The 16,161-nt window shown below is 41.3% G+C and overlaps 2 protein-coding genes across 9 annotated transcripts; one reads left to right on the plus strand and one right to left on the minus strand.

The window, feature by feature from the left end:
- Window positions 1-79: 79 nt before the first annotated feature.
- Window positions 80-12,324, plus strand: apba2a (amyloid beta (A4) precursor protein-binding, family A, member 2a). Of its 7 annotated transcripts, XM_026175609.1 has the most exons (14): window positions 81-269; window positions 3,079-3,166; window positions 3,328-3,412; window positions 3,569-4,811; window positions 5,064-5,171; window positions 5,383-5,422; window positions 5,505-5,650; window positions 7,722-7,808; window positions 7,902-8,087; window positions 8,224-8,403; window positions 8,767-8,979; window positions 9,353-9,472; window positions 9,862-10,002; window positions 11,540-12,324. In XM_026175609.1, exons 4-14 carry the CDS (start codon window positions 3,600-3,602, stop codon window positions 11,609-11,611), a joined length of 2,505 nt encoding a protein of 834 aa, XP_026031394.1. In that variant the 5' UTR covers window positions 81-269; window positions 3,079-3,166; window positions 3,328-3,412; window positions 3,569-3,599; the 3' UTR covers window positions 11,612-12,324. The 7 variants fall into 7 exon arrangements, with proteins under 7 accessions (XP_026031398.1, XP_026031394.1, XP_026031397.1 ...); XM_026175612.1 differs by having other exon boundaries at window positions 3,079-3,412; window positions 5,067-5,171; XM_026175608.1 differs by lacking the exon at window positions 3,328-3,412.
- A 39-nt stretch (window positions 12,325-12,363) lies between these two features.
- duox2 (dual oxidase 2) lies at window positions 12,364-15,642 on the minus strand. 2 transcript variants are annotated; one of them, XM_026175682.1, is made up of 8 exons: window positions 15,553-15,642; window positions 14,968-15,146; window positions 14,699-14,756; window positions 14,474-14,608; window positions 14,105-14,309; window positions 13,786-14,000; window positions 13,503-13,693; window positions 12,364-13,230 (listed from the first exon to the last, which is right to left on the minus strand). In XM_026175682.1, the coding sequence occupies exons 2-8, from the start codon at window positions 15,112-15,114 to the stop codon at window positions 13,219-13,221; spliced, it is 963 nt and encodes a 320-aa protein (XP_026031467.1). In that variant the 5' UTR covers window positions 15,115-15,146; window positions 15,553-15,642; the 3' UTR covers window positions 12,364-13,218. The 2 variants fall into 2 exon arrangements, with proteins under 2 accessions (XP_026031467.1, XP_026031466.1); XM_026175681.1 differs by having other exon boundaries at window positions 12,364-13,693.
- Between the last annotated feature and the right edge of the window lie 519 nt (window positions 15,643-16,161).

Genomic DNA, 16,161 nt, shown 5'->3' on the forward strand with positions numbered 1-16,161 from the left:
ATGACTAAAAAATTAAAAACAAACAAACATAAAAATACAATCCATTCATATAGAGGTGCATCTGCGTGTGCATTAATGTTTTATGTTGGGTAGAACAGTGCGACTAGTGAGCACATGGTGCGTGTGTGCCTGTGTTAGGGGGTGTATTTTCTACACAGGTTCCTGGGCTGCTGTGCGGCTTTTATTCAAAAATCACCATCCCGGAGATCAATCTCATCTGATCAGCAAACGGGCATTTTAAGGGAGAGGCCCCCACAGGACTGATGTCGGTAAGTGGCACACACATATATTAATGCACGTATAGAGGGGAGCATGCAATATTGATGCATGTAGGCCTGCTCGTGTTTCTGTCACAGAGCGAAAACGATGCTAGATGTGCGTGCTCCTGTGGCACATCAGCCCATTAGTTGGGTGTCAGCATGGTGCAGTCTCCATGCTTCACATCAAGGTCGATGTGAATTTTCCAGCTGCTGTAGGATAATAAGATGCCTCCAGATGGTATAACCACTAGAGAGCGTGTGTGGAGGGAGCGCGCTCCATTAATGCACGGTATATGCGCAGGACATATCCGATTATCTTATCGACATCTAGGCAGAGGGAAATGCGGCGTCCACTTGTGGGGAGACTGGAGCCACAGCAACAACCACCCCTGCAGCTGCGGCAAAAGTTAGGCGTAATAGCTTTATAAAATACTACCACTCATTCTTCAAGGGCAGGGCAGGTGCAAGAAAACTGCAATGGTGAAGGCCAATTCTACTCTGTAATTGCCCCTGTTGTTTTAATTGCCAGTTCAGCACCATGGAGAAGTCATGCTTAGGACTGTTAGCAGGGATTAGAGGTTTTTTGTGCTGATGATGCTATAATCCCAGTTGCATAATGACCTGATCAACACTGATAGGATTCATTTCGTTGTGGAGTCTTTTTAGCTTGAGCCAAATAGTTTGCTCTATGATTTTTCTTTTCAGCCTCAAGCTTAGATGCTTCATGCTGAGATGAGGATGCTGATGATGACATGTTTATACTGGGCGTGTAGCACAGCACTGTCAGTGTGCTGCCTCTCACATATCCTGTACTAATCAAATGTAAAGCATGTATTACTAAACTGAGAGCATCACATTCACACTTAAGGAGCTCACTTCTTTTAAATGATGACAGGGATGAAAAGAGATTTGGTGGAATTCAGAGCTGAGAGAATCATAAATTATATCATTATAATATTGATAAATAAAATCAACAGCATTTTTATGTTGTATTGATGGATACTCTCTAATTTACTGGTGTTAAATCCTGCTGTTGTACATTTGTATTATTACTGTAGGGCTGCGAATAACAGATATTTCCCCATTTCTTAATCTGCCAGATGTTTTCTTGATTGAGAATATATGTTGAATGCACACTCACCAGCCACTTTGTCAGGTACACCTGTTCAGCTGCTTGTTAACGCAAATATTTAATCAGCCAATCACATGGCAACAAAGTTAATGGCATATGCCTAAATGCATATTTACGCATGCAGACATGGTCGAACCAGGCTGTTGACATTGAAACTGAGCATTGGAATGAGAAATGGGGCTGATTTAAGGGACTTTGAATGTGGCATGGTTGTTGGTGCAAGGCGAGCTGCTCTGAGTTGTTTCAGAACTTGCTGATCTACTGGGATTACAGCCATTTCTAGGGTTTATAGAGAAAAATGGTCAGAAAAAGAGATAAGATCCAGTGAGCGGCGTTTTTCCTTGTTGAATGTCAGAGGTTAGATGAGAATGGCCAGACTGCTTCGAGATGATAGGAAGGCAACAGTCATTCAAATAAGTACTTGGTACAGTCTATGCATATAGAAGAGCATCTCTGAATGCACATGATGTTAGTCCTTGAAGCGGATGGGTGACAGCAGCAAAAGACCGCACAAGGTGCCACTCCTCTCAGATAAGAACAGGAAACTGAGACTGCTGCAAAATAGGGTCTGAATCTGGAGTAAAAAACATAAAAGCAGCACCAGCAGTGGTTCCAAGTATATTTTCCTGGCACGCTTTAGGCCTCTTAGTGCCAACTGAGCATCACTTAAACACCACAGCCTACCTGGTTACTGTTTCTGACCATGTCCATCCTTTTATGACAGCAGAAGAACACACCATATCACAAAGCTCAAATCATCTCTAACAGCTTTCCAGAACACAACAGGGAGTTCACTGTACTCAAATGACCTCCACAGTCACCCAATCTCAATCTAGTAGTGCAGCTTTGGGGTGTGGTGGACTTCACATTATGGAGGTGCAGCCAACAAATCTGCAGCAAATGTGTGATGCTGTCATGTCAATATGGACCAAAGTCTCTGAGGAATGTTTCCAGACCCTTGTTGAATCCATGCCATGAAAAATTAAGGCAGTTCCGAAAGCACAAGGGGGTTCAGCTCTGTACCATTTAGGTGTACCTTATAAAGTGTCTGGTCAATGTAGACTATCATGTCTCTATTTAAAATTTCTCGTTTCTGTCAACTGTAGACTATCGGTAAAAGAATGACAGAAAAAAAACCCAAATAGTTACATTCGAGAGGCTGGAACTCGTTAAATGCCAGTATTTACTTTTAATTAACAGCTGTAATCATTTTTCCACGATTAATTTCTATCGGTTCAGCTGTGAAGTACTTTCTGACTAATTTAGACAGTTTTGTGTTGTTGTTCTTTGGTTCTTTACTGTTTTTCAAGGCAGCTTCTTGAAGATACTGTTTAGCAAACTATAAAACAATAACATAGTTTATAGAAAACACCACATGCTACAATCTGAAAGCAGGCATGGGCAGCATTTTTGTCAGCATTACTTGTGCCAGAATTTTGTAATAACTTTTTAGGATGTTATATTTCAAGCGGTGTGTGAGAGAGCTAGACTAGGTTAAGCAGATGACTTTCACCCGCAAGAGAAGAGTTTAAATTGTGTGTGAAGGCAGACTGACTTACAATAAGCCAGTATAGAGCATCTGCATATGTCTGTGCTTCTGTGGTGGGAGGTGCTAAGAATAGAGAGCAGTGTTGCAGAAGGAAGGCTGTGTGTCTGTAGTTTTACTGCAGGCTTCCTGTTCTGCAGGACATCAAGACAAAATTAGAGCAGGCACAACGGACCAAGATCACAGATAACAAACACCATCAAAGACAAATGGACTGAGATGGTGCATGTAAGTAAAATATGGATGTTTGGTACGGAGGGAGGATGTGTGTGTGTGTGTTTTTAAAGTATGACAGAGATAGTCACTGTATACAAAAGTGGATCTTTGACCATATGCAAAGAGGAATCTTTGATGTTTGGTTATTTAAATTGACGGCACCTGTGCTGTAGGCTTGTAGCGGAGGAGCTCGAAAACTGAGAAGAGTTGCTGAAGAGTTTCTGTTTTTATGAAAGAGAGCATCGAAGTCTTTGGAAGGTGATTTCTCCAGTGTGATGAACCTACGTCATTTGCAAAATACAATATGTGTTCAGTTATTTTTCATAATAATATAAAGAGTCTGAATGATGATATACTGTTGAAAATATAACATTTCTCAAAAATGTGAAATTGATTTTCTATTAATGTTTACAGGGCTTAGGGTAGTGGGCTAAAGGGGCCAGTTATGGCTCATGGAAAGAGGCCAGGATCCATTTCCAAAATATTGGTACCCGGCACTTCATCATGCCCCGGTCCTGGACAGAGCAAAGAAGAGCGGGGAGGTTTGGTGAACGAGGCGACTGAGCAACCACCTTGTGCGCTGGAGGAGGATAATAATGACCAGCTGACTTCTCCTGTTTCTGCAAATCACTATTACATGAGTTGTGACCCTAGTCCTGAGGACATGGAGGACACCTGCTCTGAGTACGACAACGTGGGCTCCGATGTCGAGCAGGACTATGATGAGGTTCTGCATTTGAACAGAGAGGGCGGTGTGGACATGAGGTATTACAAGCAGTACTGTCCTGAGGACGGTGGCTATATAAAGCATGCTGTCAGTGATAATACTAATGAGAACACCAGTGCTCCTGACCAGATGACTCCGAGGCCACGGCATGGCACAGAAATATGTGAGGGATCACAATCAGACGCTAAGCCGAGTAAGATGAGCCATCGCTTCAGGTCGCATTGTGCTCCAGTTGCTGGTGATGAAACAGAAGGGGGAGTTAAAAAGGGCCAGGAGGACAGGTTCTTCTTCGGTGATGGAGATGAGATAGAAGAGGTGCTAGATGGGGCCAAATTTATAGAGGATTTAGAGGAGACGGAGGACAGTATTCAGAGGCAGGCTAGCCTTTATGAGGGTAATGAGAACGAAAGAATTAGGAAGGGGGGAGAGGAACGGCAAAGAGAAGGTGACGTCCGAGTCACAAGGAACCCTAATGTCCTAGGAGCCAGCAAGAAGTGTGAGCCATCTCACATAGATTCAAAGGAGAAGGAGCGGCAGGGTAAAGGGCGAGGAAGGAGGGGAACAGGAGAGGGCATCGAGCAAATTGCCTCTGGGATCAAAGGATGCATGACCAGCAACACTGAGCAGCGTCCAAAGACTTTGCCCAGGGACTGCAAAAAAGTTGCCGTGAGGACCAAAGCTAGGTCCAGTTCCAGTAAGCAACACCCTATTCCCCCACCTCGCCACTCCCATGCTCAGCCTCCTACTGAAACCCAGAAACCCCAGCCTCACAGAGAGCCTCCTCCTGTTCCCAGACCCAGTAATTCCACTGCTAACAGCCGGGAGAATGAACCCAGGGTTATCAAGCCATCCCTGGCTCCTCTTCACACACCAGAACAACAGAGGGAGTCTCTCGAGGAGAGACAGAGACGGCTAGAGAAACCCCAGCAGGTAAGCAATGCAAATAGGACACATCTTTGTCAGCTCTTGTCCCCTGTGGCTTGTGATTGTAAATGTTTGTGCCAAACCTGCCTCTGCTGTGGTTTAGAGGGGATCAGCACAATTTTAATTTTATGCATCGCCAGAAATAGTCTTCATCACTTTTTATGAGTTCTTCTTAATCGGCACAGGACAACAAGAAATGTTAAAAAACACAAACTGTCCAAGATAAGAAGAAAACACCCCCCACTTATTTTTGTTTAGCAGAATGAGAAGCTCAGCCCGGCTGCAATACCTGAGGAGCTGCCAGAGCAGGCGACGAGGTCTCAGTGTCCAGAGCCTGTCTCTGCAGAAGACAGCAACACTCCCAAGGTTAAAATTCAGCTACTTTTAGCTTCTTATCATCCAGTTTTTGATCAAAAAACTGTCTTTTACTGTCTCTTTAATCGTATTCCCAAGAAACATTTGTTTTTGTAAGTTTTGTATGTAGGCAATCGTGGATATTGTGATAGATATAGGTTTTTATACTGTATCTGCAAAATATTTGCCCTTGAAGTCCAACTTATTACATTTTTTAAAAAAGAAAACACAGGAAGCTGCTTCGTTTCCCAGCTTTGAGGATGGTAAATATCTCAGAATATTCTCAAAATGTTGTCATTTTTATGAATCTGTGCTGCACGTTACAGGGGTCTTTTTGTCACACAGTCCCAGGTCCCTGTGAGCCAGAAGACCTTATTGATGGGATCATCTTTGCTGCTAACTACCTTGGCTGCACTCAAGTTTTGTCTGATAAAAACCCATCCAAGAGTGTCCGTATGTCCCAGGCTCATGAAGCTGTCAGTCAAATCAAGGTAATTCTTCTTCAGGGTTGTTACAGCTACCAACATGCATCCATTTAGTTCATAAATCTTTAAATTGGCCAGCATCAAAATGTGGGAACAAACTGAAATGAAATCTAGGGAACAAATTGAATTCGGGTCCAGGAGACTTGATTAGATTCTCTTGATGTTCTCCATCTGGGATTTTCAGCCTTAGAAAAGTTGGCTTTTATTTTTGGCTGGAGGGACTCGACTTTATTAGGGATTTGACTTTATTCTACATGTATGCTCGCAGTTGAAATAAATAATATGTATGTAGTTCAGGCCAGGGTCTTTCTGTGTGGAGTTTGCATGTTCTCCCCATGTTGGTGTGGGTTCTCTGCGGGTACTCCGGCTTCCTCCCACAGTCCAAAGACATGCAGTTAGCGGGGCTAGGTTAATCAATCAATCTAAATTGCCCATAGGTGTGAATGCGGGAGTGAATGTGAGAGCGAATGGTTGTCTGTCTCTGTGTGTTAGCCCTGTGACAGACTGGCGACCTGTCCAGGGTGTACCCCGCCTCTCACCCTATGACAGCTGGGATAGGCTCCCGTGCCCCCCACGACCCTGAAAAGGATAAGCGGAAGTGAATGGATGGATGTTATTTAATACATACAAGGCCAGAAGTATACATACAGGCTCAATTATATAGATACACTTACTTTAATCTTTTAATAAGTGGTGCTGAGTTCTGTCTTTTAACTTGACAAGGTTAAGGCCTGTTAACTTAAACAACTGTACATAACTATGTTATTCAGATGTGCCATCACTTTGCCGAGATCTGGATTTAGACCCAGACTGTCCCCCTACAATAAGAGGAATTTGGTTAGGATGTTCAGGAATAACCCAGGAACCACTAAGGCTCAAGCCTACCATGAGCTGGAAACTGCTGGAACACCAGCATCACTGTCCACAGTGAATCCAGTTTTATATCATCACGGACCGAGAGGGTGCCGACCAAGAAAGAAGCTCCTGCTCCAAAATGGAAACCTTCAAGCTCGAGAGAAATTTGCAGCTGCCCACATGGACAAGCCAAATGCCTTCTGGAGAAAGGTTTTATGGCCATATGAGACAAAGATTGAGCTATTTGTCCACACTTGACAACAAGTATGTTTGTAAAGGTGAAAGCTTCAAACCTAAGAACACTGTACCAATTGTAAAGGACGGTGGTGGTAGCATCATGCACTGTGGCTGTTTTGCTGTCAGCAGTACTGTTACATTGTACAAAGTGGTTGTAATAATGAAGAAGAATGACTATCTCCAAGTTCTTCAGCGTGTTCCAGTAGCTCAGTGATCCAAAGCACACGTGTGAGGTGGTTTTTGAATGGATGAAGCAGGCTAACGTTAAACAGCTGGAATGGCCTTACCAAAAACCGGGTGTGTGCCAAGAAGAGTGGTCAAATATACACCAGGAATTATGCCAGAAGTTTCTTAATGGCTACAAAAAGCTTCTGGTAAAGGTGTAACTTACTAAGGGACGTTTAACCAAATATTAGTGGAGGTGTATGTATACATCTAAAACTGTGTGGATTAGAAAAAAAATACAAACTAAAGTCAAACTTGTGCACCCAGTTCTTTTCAAAGTGCAATAAAGATGTATGCTGTACAATCTTTCCACACTGAGAAAATGAACAGTTCAAAGAAATAATTCAAGGCCCTAAATTACAATGATCATAACACGTATTAATACTTCTGACCACAACTGTATGTTGCTTGTGACCTATTTATAAAAAGTCAGCTGTGCAGCAACCTCATCTATTTACCACACAGTGGAGCTGTTGCATGTCTTTCTTTTGGCCACTTTGTTCTTTTGATACGGCCACATGTTTTTGTTCCTGTGTATTAAGTGTTATATCCTGTGCTTGTGCCTTGAATGTAACTACAAATGAACTGCTGGTCACAAAAGCAAAGTTTGAAAAGAATAATTTAAACTGTCTCTGCCTTTCAGGCATAAGCACAAGCGTTATTATTGAGGTGCAAGAAAAAAAATGCTATGCAAGATTAAAGCATCACATTCATTCTCTGAAATGCAAAACGTCTTATTAAAATTCTGTTTATCTCAAAGAGCCAAGATGAAGATTCTCAAATGATGACAGAAGTGGACCTGTTTATCTCCACTAAAGCTGTCAAAGTACTGAATGCTGACACACAGGTCAGTGGCTCTTAAATTTGTGTGTTGCCTTCTTCTTGTGCATAAACACAATTTATTTTGAATCATGATTGTCATTACTTTTGTTCCTCATAGGAAACAATGATGGACAGTGCCTTGCGAACCATCTCCTACATCGCAGACATCGGCAGCATTGTAGTTCTGATGGCACGGAGGCGCATGTCTCAGGCCTCATCAGAGGAGCTCTCTGAATCTTCGGACTCCACCAGCGAAGGGAAGAGCCAGTACAGAATGATCTGCTATGTCTTTGAATCAGAGGATGTAAGTATTGCCATTCTTTTCTACTTTACGCTCTAGTTTTACATTTTTACAATAATCTCTGGTCACTTCCTTGCTGTTGTCAGCTGGGATAGCCTTTCTGCTGAGCGGTTTCCCCCAAATGCTCCCCTTCCCGTAGGCGCAGCTAATCGCACAGTCTATTGGTCAGGCGTTCAGTGTGGCCTACAGAGAATTCCTGCGAGCCAATGGCATCAATCCCACCGACCTGAGCCAGAAACAATACAGTGACATCATCAGCTCCCAGGAAATGTACCACGATGACCTCGTTCATTTCTCAAATTCAGACAACTGTAAAGAGGTGTGACATGTTTTTTATTCCACTGTTGGCTAATTGTAAATGATGACTGATGGATTTTCCACCCTAACAGAATCTCGCTAAATGAAATGCATATACTATTATGAAATGCATAAACTATTATATATTGTACATATATTTATTAGTTTCAGATGTAGCCATTCTTGTATTTTGCTTGTTTACATTATTGTATTTTGCACAACTCTGTTGCTTGTGAAGCTCGCACACAAGAATTTCACTCACATGTGCTGTACCAATGTACCTGCACATGTGATGTGACAATAAAAGTGATTTGATTTAATTTTCAATATGAAATTCAAAGTGTGCTTAAAAAGGTTTAAAAAATACTTGTATACTGTATTACAGCTGTATATAGAGAAGCAGAAAGGCGAGATCCTCGGCGTGGTAATAGTCGAGTCTGGCTGGGGCTCCATTCTGCCCACGGTCATCCTGGCCAGCATGCTGAACAGTGGGCCCGCAGCTCGCTCTGGAAAACTCAACGTGGGCGACCAGATTATGTCCATCAATGACACAAGTCTCGTGGGGCTGCCACTGGCCACCTGCCAGGGCATCATTAAGGTATGGAGTACATCAGGAACCTCCAGTTAGCCCTTTACTTAGAGTCATAAGTTAGATAAGGAAGTATTTGAATCAAAGAATAGCACAAGGAAAACTATCTGTAGTTAGTAGTGCTGGACTGAACAGCCCAAAAGTATGAATTACAGTGAAAGTACCTAAATATTAGTGGACTTTTAGGTGGTCCCTCTTTTCACCCTAAAAGGATTAAGTGGACAGGAAAGAAGAACACGAATGAATAAATGTAATTTTGACCATGACACTAACAAGCACATAGAAATACCACATAAGCACAGGGACAGCACCAGTCTTTAGTCCACCTCCACAAACCTTTTGACTTCTGAAACATGTGAATGCGTTTCTGAATGTGTCCCAGGGTCTGAAGAACCAGGTGAAGGTAAAGCTGAGTATTGTAAGCTGCCCTCCTGTCACCACCGTCCTCATCAAGAGACCCGATCTCAAGTTCCAGCTCGGCTTCAGTGTTCAAAATGGCATTGTGAGTGCAGCCGTATCACTCGTTACCATGACTCTAAACTTAAGATTGAACTTTCAACTCAGGCTTATTAAATGCTTAGGTGCATGCAGGTTTTTTTGTCATGTTATAGCATCACAGTGATGGCTGCTTATGTTAAAAATAGCAATAATGAGCTCAGCGTATGTACAAATAATTGCTGTGAGCCAAAAGCTCAGGCGTCATTCTGCTCTGATAGTTTTTGAGCTGCTGCACCAGGGCCAAGATAAATAAGGAACTGTGAACTGTGAACCATGAAAGCTACTCTAGTACATGCCAAAAATATGTTAATATTTACAACATACCCCCTTGTTGACTGGGAGTGTTGGTATTTATGATGCAGTTCCACATTTGGGGTTATTTTGCTTCCTCAGATCTGCAGCCTGATGCGAGGCGGTATCGCTGAGAGAGGCGGCGTTCGTGTTGGACACAGAATCATTGAAATAAATGGTCAGAGTGTCGTTGCCATGGCACACGAGAAGATAGTTCAAACCCTGTCCATCTCTGTGGGTGAGGTAGGAACTCCTCATGACACAAGATGGCAATTTTCTCCGATTACTGCACCACACAAACACTGTGCCACACAGGCCTTTCATAGATGCATGCACATTAGAGTTTGGTTTAAAGCCAAATCACTGGGTACACACAGGGCCACAGAATGCCTGTAAGTGATGGGTCAATAAAGTCAATAAAATCCTGTGATTAAACAAACCATGGTTAAATATTTTTTTTAAATTAAAACTGACTAGTACAATAAAGGATGTTTGTGTGAGAAAACTCACATTCCAGAGAAATTAACTATTGTGTACTTTCACAGTGATTACAGGAATCTATTTCCTTGAGTGCAAGTTTACAATTTATCCCTATGAGCGTGCTTTAAAGGAACAGTTTGGGAAATTCTTTTGCCCTTCCTTGTTGACTCATAGTCCAGCACATTAACTCCAATAAAACCATCACGTTGTTCGCTGTTTCAATTAGATAAACTCAGCTGTTTCAAACTAACTGTCAGGCAGCTCATGCTTCACATTGATTTTTTTAATTTTTTCAGGAAATTGTTATACATCTTTTAACTCTTGACCAAAGTAAATGAATATGGCAACATATCAAACTAGTATTAAACACAAACAAATGGATGGAGAATACAGAGGAGACCTGATGGTTCAGATCCCAGTTTGTGTTGTGATGCTCAATGCTTCAATGCTGTAAATAAAACTTAAAGTTAAACATAATCAAAAATATATACCGAATATTATTTAAAACTTTAACTTAATTTTCAACCACTCTTGTATTTTCTCTGTAATTTCTTCAAGTGTACGTTCTGATAGAAAAGATCTCTGTTTGACAGCAATACATCTGAATCCTTTTCTCAGTCTCTGGTGGGACAGAGAGGAGTAAGTAAATTAGGGCCGATTACATATCTGTGCATGTGTAAATGCATCTGAAGTTGATGGGTTAACCCAGGGAGCTCACTTTACATTGTGGGCCACATACAGCCCACTTTGACTTTCAGGCGAGGGATAAGTTTAACCCCAGTCAGAACCCCTCTGATATCTTCACATACAAAAAAAGAAGTACAATTTTAGCTGCATGTCTCAGTTTTTCTATATGATAAAGAAATTCTGCTGTAGTAAATGGAAGAAATCTGTAAACATGGCACTTTGGGACTAAACTGTAAGTAATAGATGTGTAAAAGCACAGAGAATGTATCTCATTGCCCAGACTGACCTGTAATAATAAAGCAAAGTTTTTCTTGCTTTTTAAAAGATACCATAAAGAAATAGAAACTCTTCTATTAGATGGTGAAAAAATAGGATTTCTTTGTCATTTCATTGTTCTTTTTTTTCTTTAACTTAGGTGTAGTACGAACAATCGTGAAGGAGGCCTTTATCAGTAGAAAAAACTGTACAATTTATAAAAATGCAGTTAAAAGTCCCAAATCGTTCCTGTGGGCCGCCTCAGAGTCTTTGTGGTGCCAATTCAGGGCCCGTGTGCCACATGTTTGACACCCTGCATTTACCCACCCTGCTTCTTTCATGTTTCCCTCTGTGCCAGATCAACATGAAGACGATGCCTGCTGTGATGTTCAGACTGCTGACGGGACAGGAGACGCCCGTCTACATATAGAGGACCCTGCATGGATCAGCCCCACTGTAGCTCTGCATGTCTGGCTGCGTGACGACAATAAGACGGGTGGCTCAGTGGGACGAGGAGAATTTATTTTTCTATCATTTTATTTTTTTTGGCCTGTTGTCGCGACGCTGTAAAGAACATCCGTTTCTCATTTTCCCAGGTTTTATCTTGAATTACATCGTCATAATGGCCTTACAATGTGAATACTCTGTCTGTAGTACTGTACGTGAGTTTATGGTGTTGAAGAAAAGTAGCTTTACGGTCATGTTTATTTTCTTATGAAGAGATAAATTAGTACATTTATTTTTTATTTAGTCATTTTTATAATGTGTATGGAGTTTAAAATTGTACTTCTACTGTAAATACTTTGGATTTCTCAAGGACTTGATTGGAAAGGCCATATAACTTCTGCAGTATATGCATGTGATAACGAAGAATACGATTTACTGACCAGGGATTCATTCTCAATCCAACATGTTAATCTATTACAATTAGTATCAAAAGAAGATAATAAGATGCTGTACAAAGGCACTGAACTCTGTGTATTGTGGTGACGCTGAAGGCCAAAGACACTCTTAATTTTCAAGGACATACAGTATATGGATGATCATTACTTTTACCAGAGCGTACAAGAATGTATCAGAATATACAATACTGAATGAATGTACAGTTATAACACACAGAAAATACAGTTTCACTGCTGAGCACTTGTTTGTTTTCATTTTATTCAGCTCTTAAAAAATTACAGGACAGAAAAAAAACATATTTAACAGGATTACAAGAGAATCAATTCAACCTATCAGAGCACTGTGTGTGCATGAATCTGATGCAAGGAAACCACATGTTCCAACATTCGGGCTCTCGCTGCTTCTCACTAGTGTGGGGTCGCTTAGAAATCTCCTTTTAGAAATAAAAAGCACATTTGTTTTTGCTTAGTATATCATTAAATGTTCAGAAATGTGTTCACCAGTCCCGTCGTAAATTTGTGCCATCTGGCTCTTGCAGGTATTCAATAATGCTGCCAGCTTAGGAGTTGTGTTTCTGAAACTAGAGACTCTAATGTTTTCTGTTCTGGTGAGAGCCAGATTGCACTGGTCTCTGGAGGGAGTAGCACGTGCTGTCGTATTACATCTTCAGTTTTTAAGCAGTTTCTTGGATCGAGTAGGCTTAATTTTATTAATAATGTCTTTGACCAAGTTTCTGATCAGTTTAATGTAAATAAAACCAAATGTGCATTTCATTTAAAAAAGCGGATTCTTAAAGTGTATACTCTGTGTACAATCAATATGTATCTGTGTTGTCTCATGTTTCATTACCAAACAAGCAAAACAACGAGAGCTCTACCATCCACACCCATCACACTATATACACATTGTATGGATCCCATATGAAGTTATGTTTATTTACAGCTACTACAACATGAGAGTGACCTTTACAAATGTGACTATTTACAGTGGACTCAATTTTAAGACATTATTATTTACAGGCTCACACAGATAACTAACACATGTGAAAGTCGAGACTTTAACTGTAACACATTCAACAAAAATTATTTTCAAGTATGAACAAAGAAATCTCCCTGAGAGGGAATCTGCACAGCTTCATAAATGTTCCTGTAACACAGAAAGAAAACGATCAAAGTTAGCTGAACGACGTCTTTATCATGGATATAAAGGTGACTATGGCGGCCGTATAAACTAACTATGGGAATGCCTTATTAATACACTGTTCGGTCTTGTCCCACAGTAGAATTTACTTATATTAAAGATAAGAACTGTTGCTGCTTTAAACAAATGATTGAGATATTAACAGGCAGCAGAAAGATAATTTGTTGATTACTAATATTCTCAAAAACTGTACGAACCACCCTCATGAATGTACTTACTTCTGTAACTTTTAAATTCACTGGTGAAATTGTCACTCCATCGAGGAAAAATGAATTCAGGTAGCCCTCACTGTATGAATCATCCTCGTCTTCACAGCCGTCGACACCGACACTGAAAGCCTCTTTCATCTTCTCAGGGACCAAAAAGTCAAGCAGCACCACAAGAAGCCCAATGAGGGTGCACAGGATGCCTGAAAATCACCTGAGTTAGTAACAGTCGGGCTTGGAATGATAAATTCAAGTGCAAAACATGCAAAATCTATGTGCAAATTCACGTGTTTACCTGTAGCCAGGGCCAGCCAAAACGAATGGCTGTATTCTGTTTCAAAGGAGTCAGTTCCTATGTAGAAAACACACTGAGGCACATTCATGATGGTGGTGAAGGAGATCATGGAGAAGAAGATGAATGCAGCAGTGGCAACCACCATGTACCCAGCGTACCGGATTACTGGCATGGAGAAAAGGATGTTGGCGAGCATCCAGCAGCAAAATGCTGTCCTGTGGAGCAATTATTGCACAGGGATTGGAATTTCTACATCGCCCGAAAATTAGAGCGCACGGTATTATTTGACAAAATCAAGATATGAGTTATTAACAATCACCAGAGTGTTGCAGACGCGTATCGTCCAGAGTATCTGTACTGAAAGATGAGACCGCACGGGCTGCTCGGGGTGAATTTTTCAGCGATATACAGAATGGGGTTGGGTAAACCTTTCTCCAGAGCTTCTTCATATTCTTCAATAGTGTCATGCCAGGTGAACATCTCATTGTAGTCAATGGTCTCATTAAACTGTACGACAGGATTCCCTGAGTGAGATCAAACAGATGTAAATACTACTAAGCAACACAGATAAAAAAGGAACTTTTCTGACGTGTATATGCAGAAGATGTTGTTGTAGCACCGACTCCTTTCACAATAAAAACTGCAGGAATATTTGACGAGACGTCACAGGTTGCTTACTGTGACTCACCTTTCAGCGTAACGTTAATGCCATACAGTCCGACATGCAAGCCAATCTCCGCGTTAACCACCGCGTTGCTGAAAGACTTATAGGTGGCTTTCGTGGTCATTCTGGCCTCGGCCCAGTCGTTAGTGAAGTTGAGTGCTGCAGGGAAAAAATTAACTTGAAAGTCTAGAAAACAAAGGTGGCAGGAAGAATAAAATCTTTGAAAAACAATACGAATGCAAAACTCACCCACTATCACGGCACCAATGAACAAGCTGGTAACTATTCTAAATGTCCAGAAGAGCCGCTGAGAGGAAGAGACAGACAAATTATTTCAGGTGACTAAAATGGAAAAAAAAGGTGAGGAAACTGAAATGACAGCATTACAACTGCTATTATTTTTGCACTTTTCAGCAACCACTGTTGGAGGCGCAGAAAGAGAGAGAACAATAGTGAGGTTTCGTCACTCATTTGCAGTGAGTAATAGTTTTTCTTTTTTTGGACTTGGTTGCACTCACCGACTTCCCTCGTATCCCGGGTAGAATGAGAAGAAGACTGACCGCTAACACAAGGAAGACCAGAATAATGGTGAGCAAGCGGCTGCTGAAGATAAACGGAGTCCTTTGTACAGTGTAGAATGGGTAAATGTCATCGTAGAAAGTCATCTTAGCTTCTGCTCTTACAGACACAACTGAGACTAGACAGCATAACAGAGAAGACAGTGTTAGTGACAGAGTTCTCAGTTTCCCCACCCAGATGCAGAGATAGACACTCTTGTTACTCACAGCTGATAAGGTGCTTTACATTACTACGACTATGTAACATGGCATGATTAAACATAAACATGGCCGCCTTATTAACTCCTCTGGCACTGTGTGCCTTCGCTGCAAAGAAATAAATGCATCTGTTTAACAGACAAACACATGCAATCCTATACATCCATTCAGCCACCTCTGCCACTGTAATGTAAATCATTGCTCTTCTCTTTTCTCCATCCTGATTTTAGTGTGTTCAGTCACACCTTAAATAATCATGATAATAATAATGACAAAAACTCAATGAACCTATTGTATAGAAATATCTTAGAGATAGAGATATCTTACCTTAAAGTTAAGTCAGTGATCACTGAAGGAGAAGGAAGTTAAGTGTGAAGGTTGAAGAAGCGTAGGCTTCTTTTATACCAGCAGGGCCCCCCCTCGTTTCACCAGGGAGGAGGATGCATTAACTGGAATACTGTGGAAAAGAGGTGTGATCCAGGAATGATGGCCATTCCCATTTGGGAAATAGGTCACATTGAGTTTGTGATAAGCTGTGCAGAACATTTAAACTTTAGTATTGCACCATCCCTCCGCAGCACCTGTGCTACTGAACTATTCTGCGCAACACTTCAACCTCTGCAGTAGGTGAGAATCAACTACTTCCTCATCTTCAGTCAGATACTAAGAGGTAAAAGGCACATGATATTTTCTTTGGACTAGAGTTAAATAGACATAAAATACACGTTAAATGGTACTGTCGCGATGAAGCGGTGCAGTTTAGGTTTTTGTCAAGTTTTGCTGTTTGTTTGAAAAACTAGAGCGCAGTCGAGTTAAACTTGTAGGAATTTTCTTCTTTCTGTTAAAGCAGCCTTGTTTAATTACATGTTAATGAGGATATAAAAGGAAATACAAGTTACCTTCACTCCGTCTTCACTTCTCAGTACTCAACTACTC

The sequence above is a fragment of the Astatotilapia calliptera genome, chromosome 7 (genome assembly GCF_900246225.1).
Source record: "Astatotilapia calliptera chromosome 7, fAstCal1.2, whole genome shotgun sequence".
Lineage (NCBI taxonomy): Eukaryota > Metazoa > Chordata > Actinopteri > Cichliformes > Cichlidae > Astatotilapia > Astatotilapia calliptera.

Coding starts and splice junctions, on each gene's coding strand:
- apba2a (XM_026175609.1), top strand. CDS start 3,600: ATGGCTCATGGAAAGAGGCCAGGATCCATTTCCAAAATATTGGTACCC. Junction 5,172..5,382: donor AAGACAGCAACACTCCCAAG/GTTAAAATTCAG, acceptor TTTTTAAAAAAG/AAAACACAGGAAGCTGCTTC. Junction 8,404..8,766: donor ATTCAGACAACTGTAAAGAG/GTGTGACATGTT, acceptor ACTGTATTACAG/CTGTATATAGAGAAGCAGAA.
- duox2 (XM_026175681.1), bottom strand. CDS start 15,114: ATGACTTTCTACGATGACATTTACCCATTCTACACTGTACAAAGGACT. Junction 14,001..14,104: donor TACGCGTCTGCAACACTCTG/GTGATTGTTAAT, acceptor ATTGCTCCACAG/GACAGCATTTTGCTGCTGGA. Junction 13,694..13,785: donor TTGGCTGGCCCTGGCTACAG/GTAAACACGTGA, acceptor GGTGATTTTCAG/GCATCCTGTGCACCCTCATT.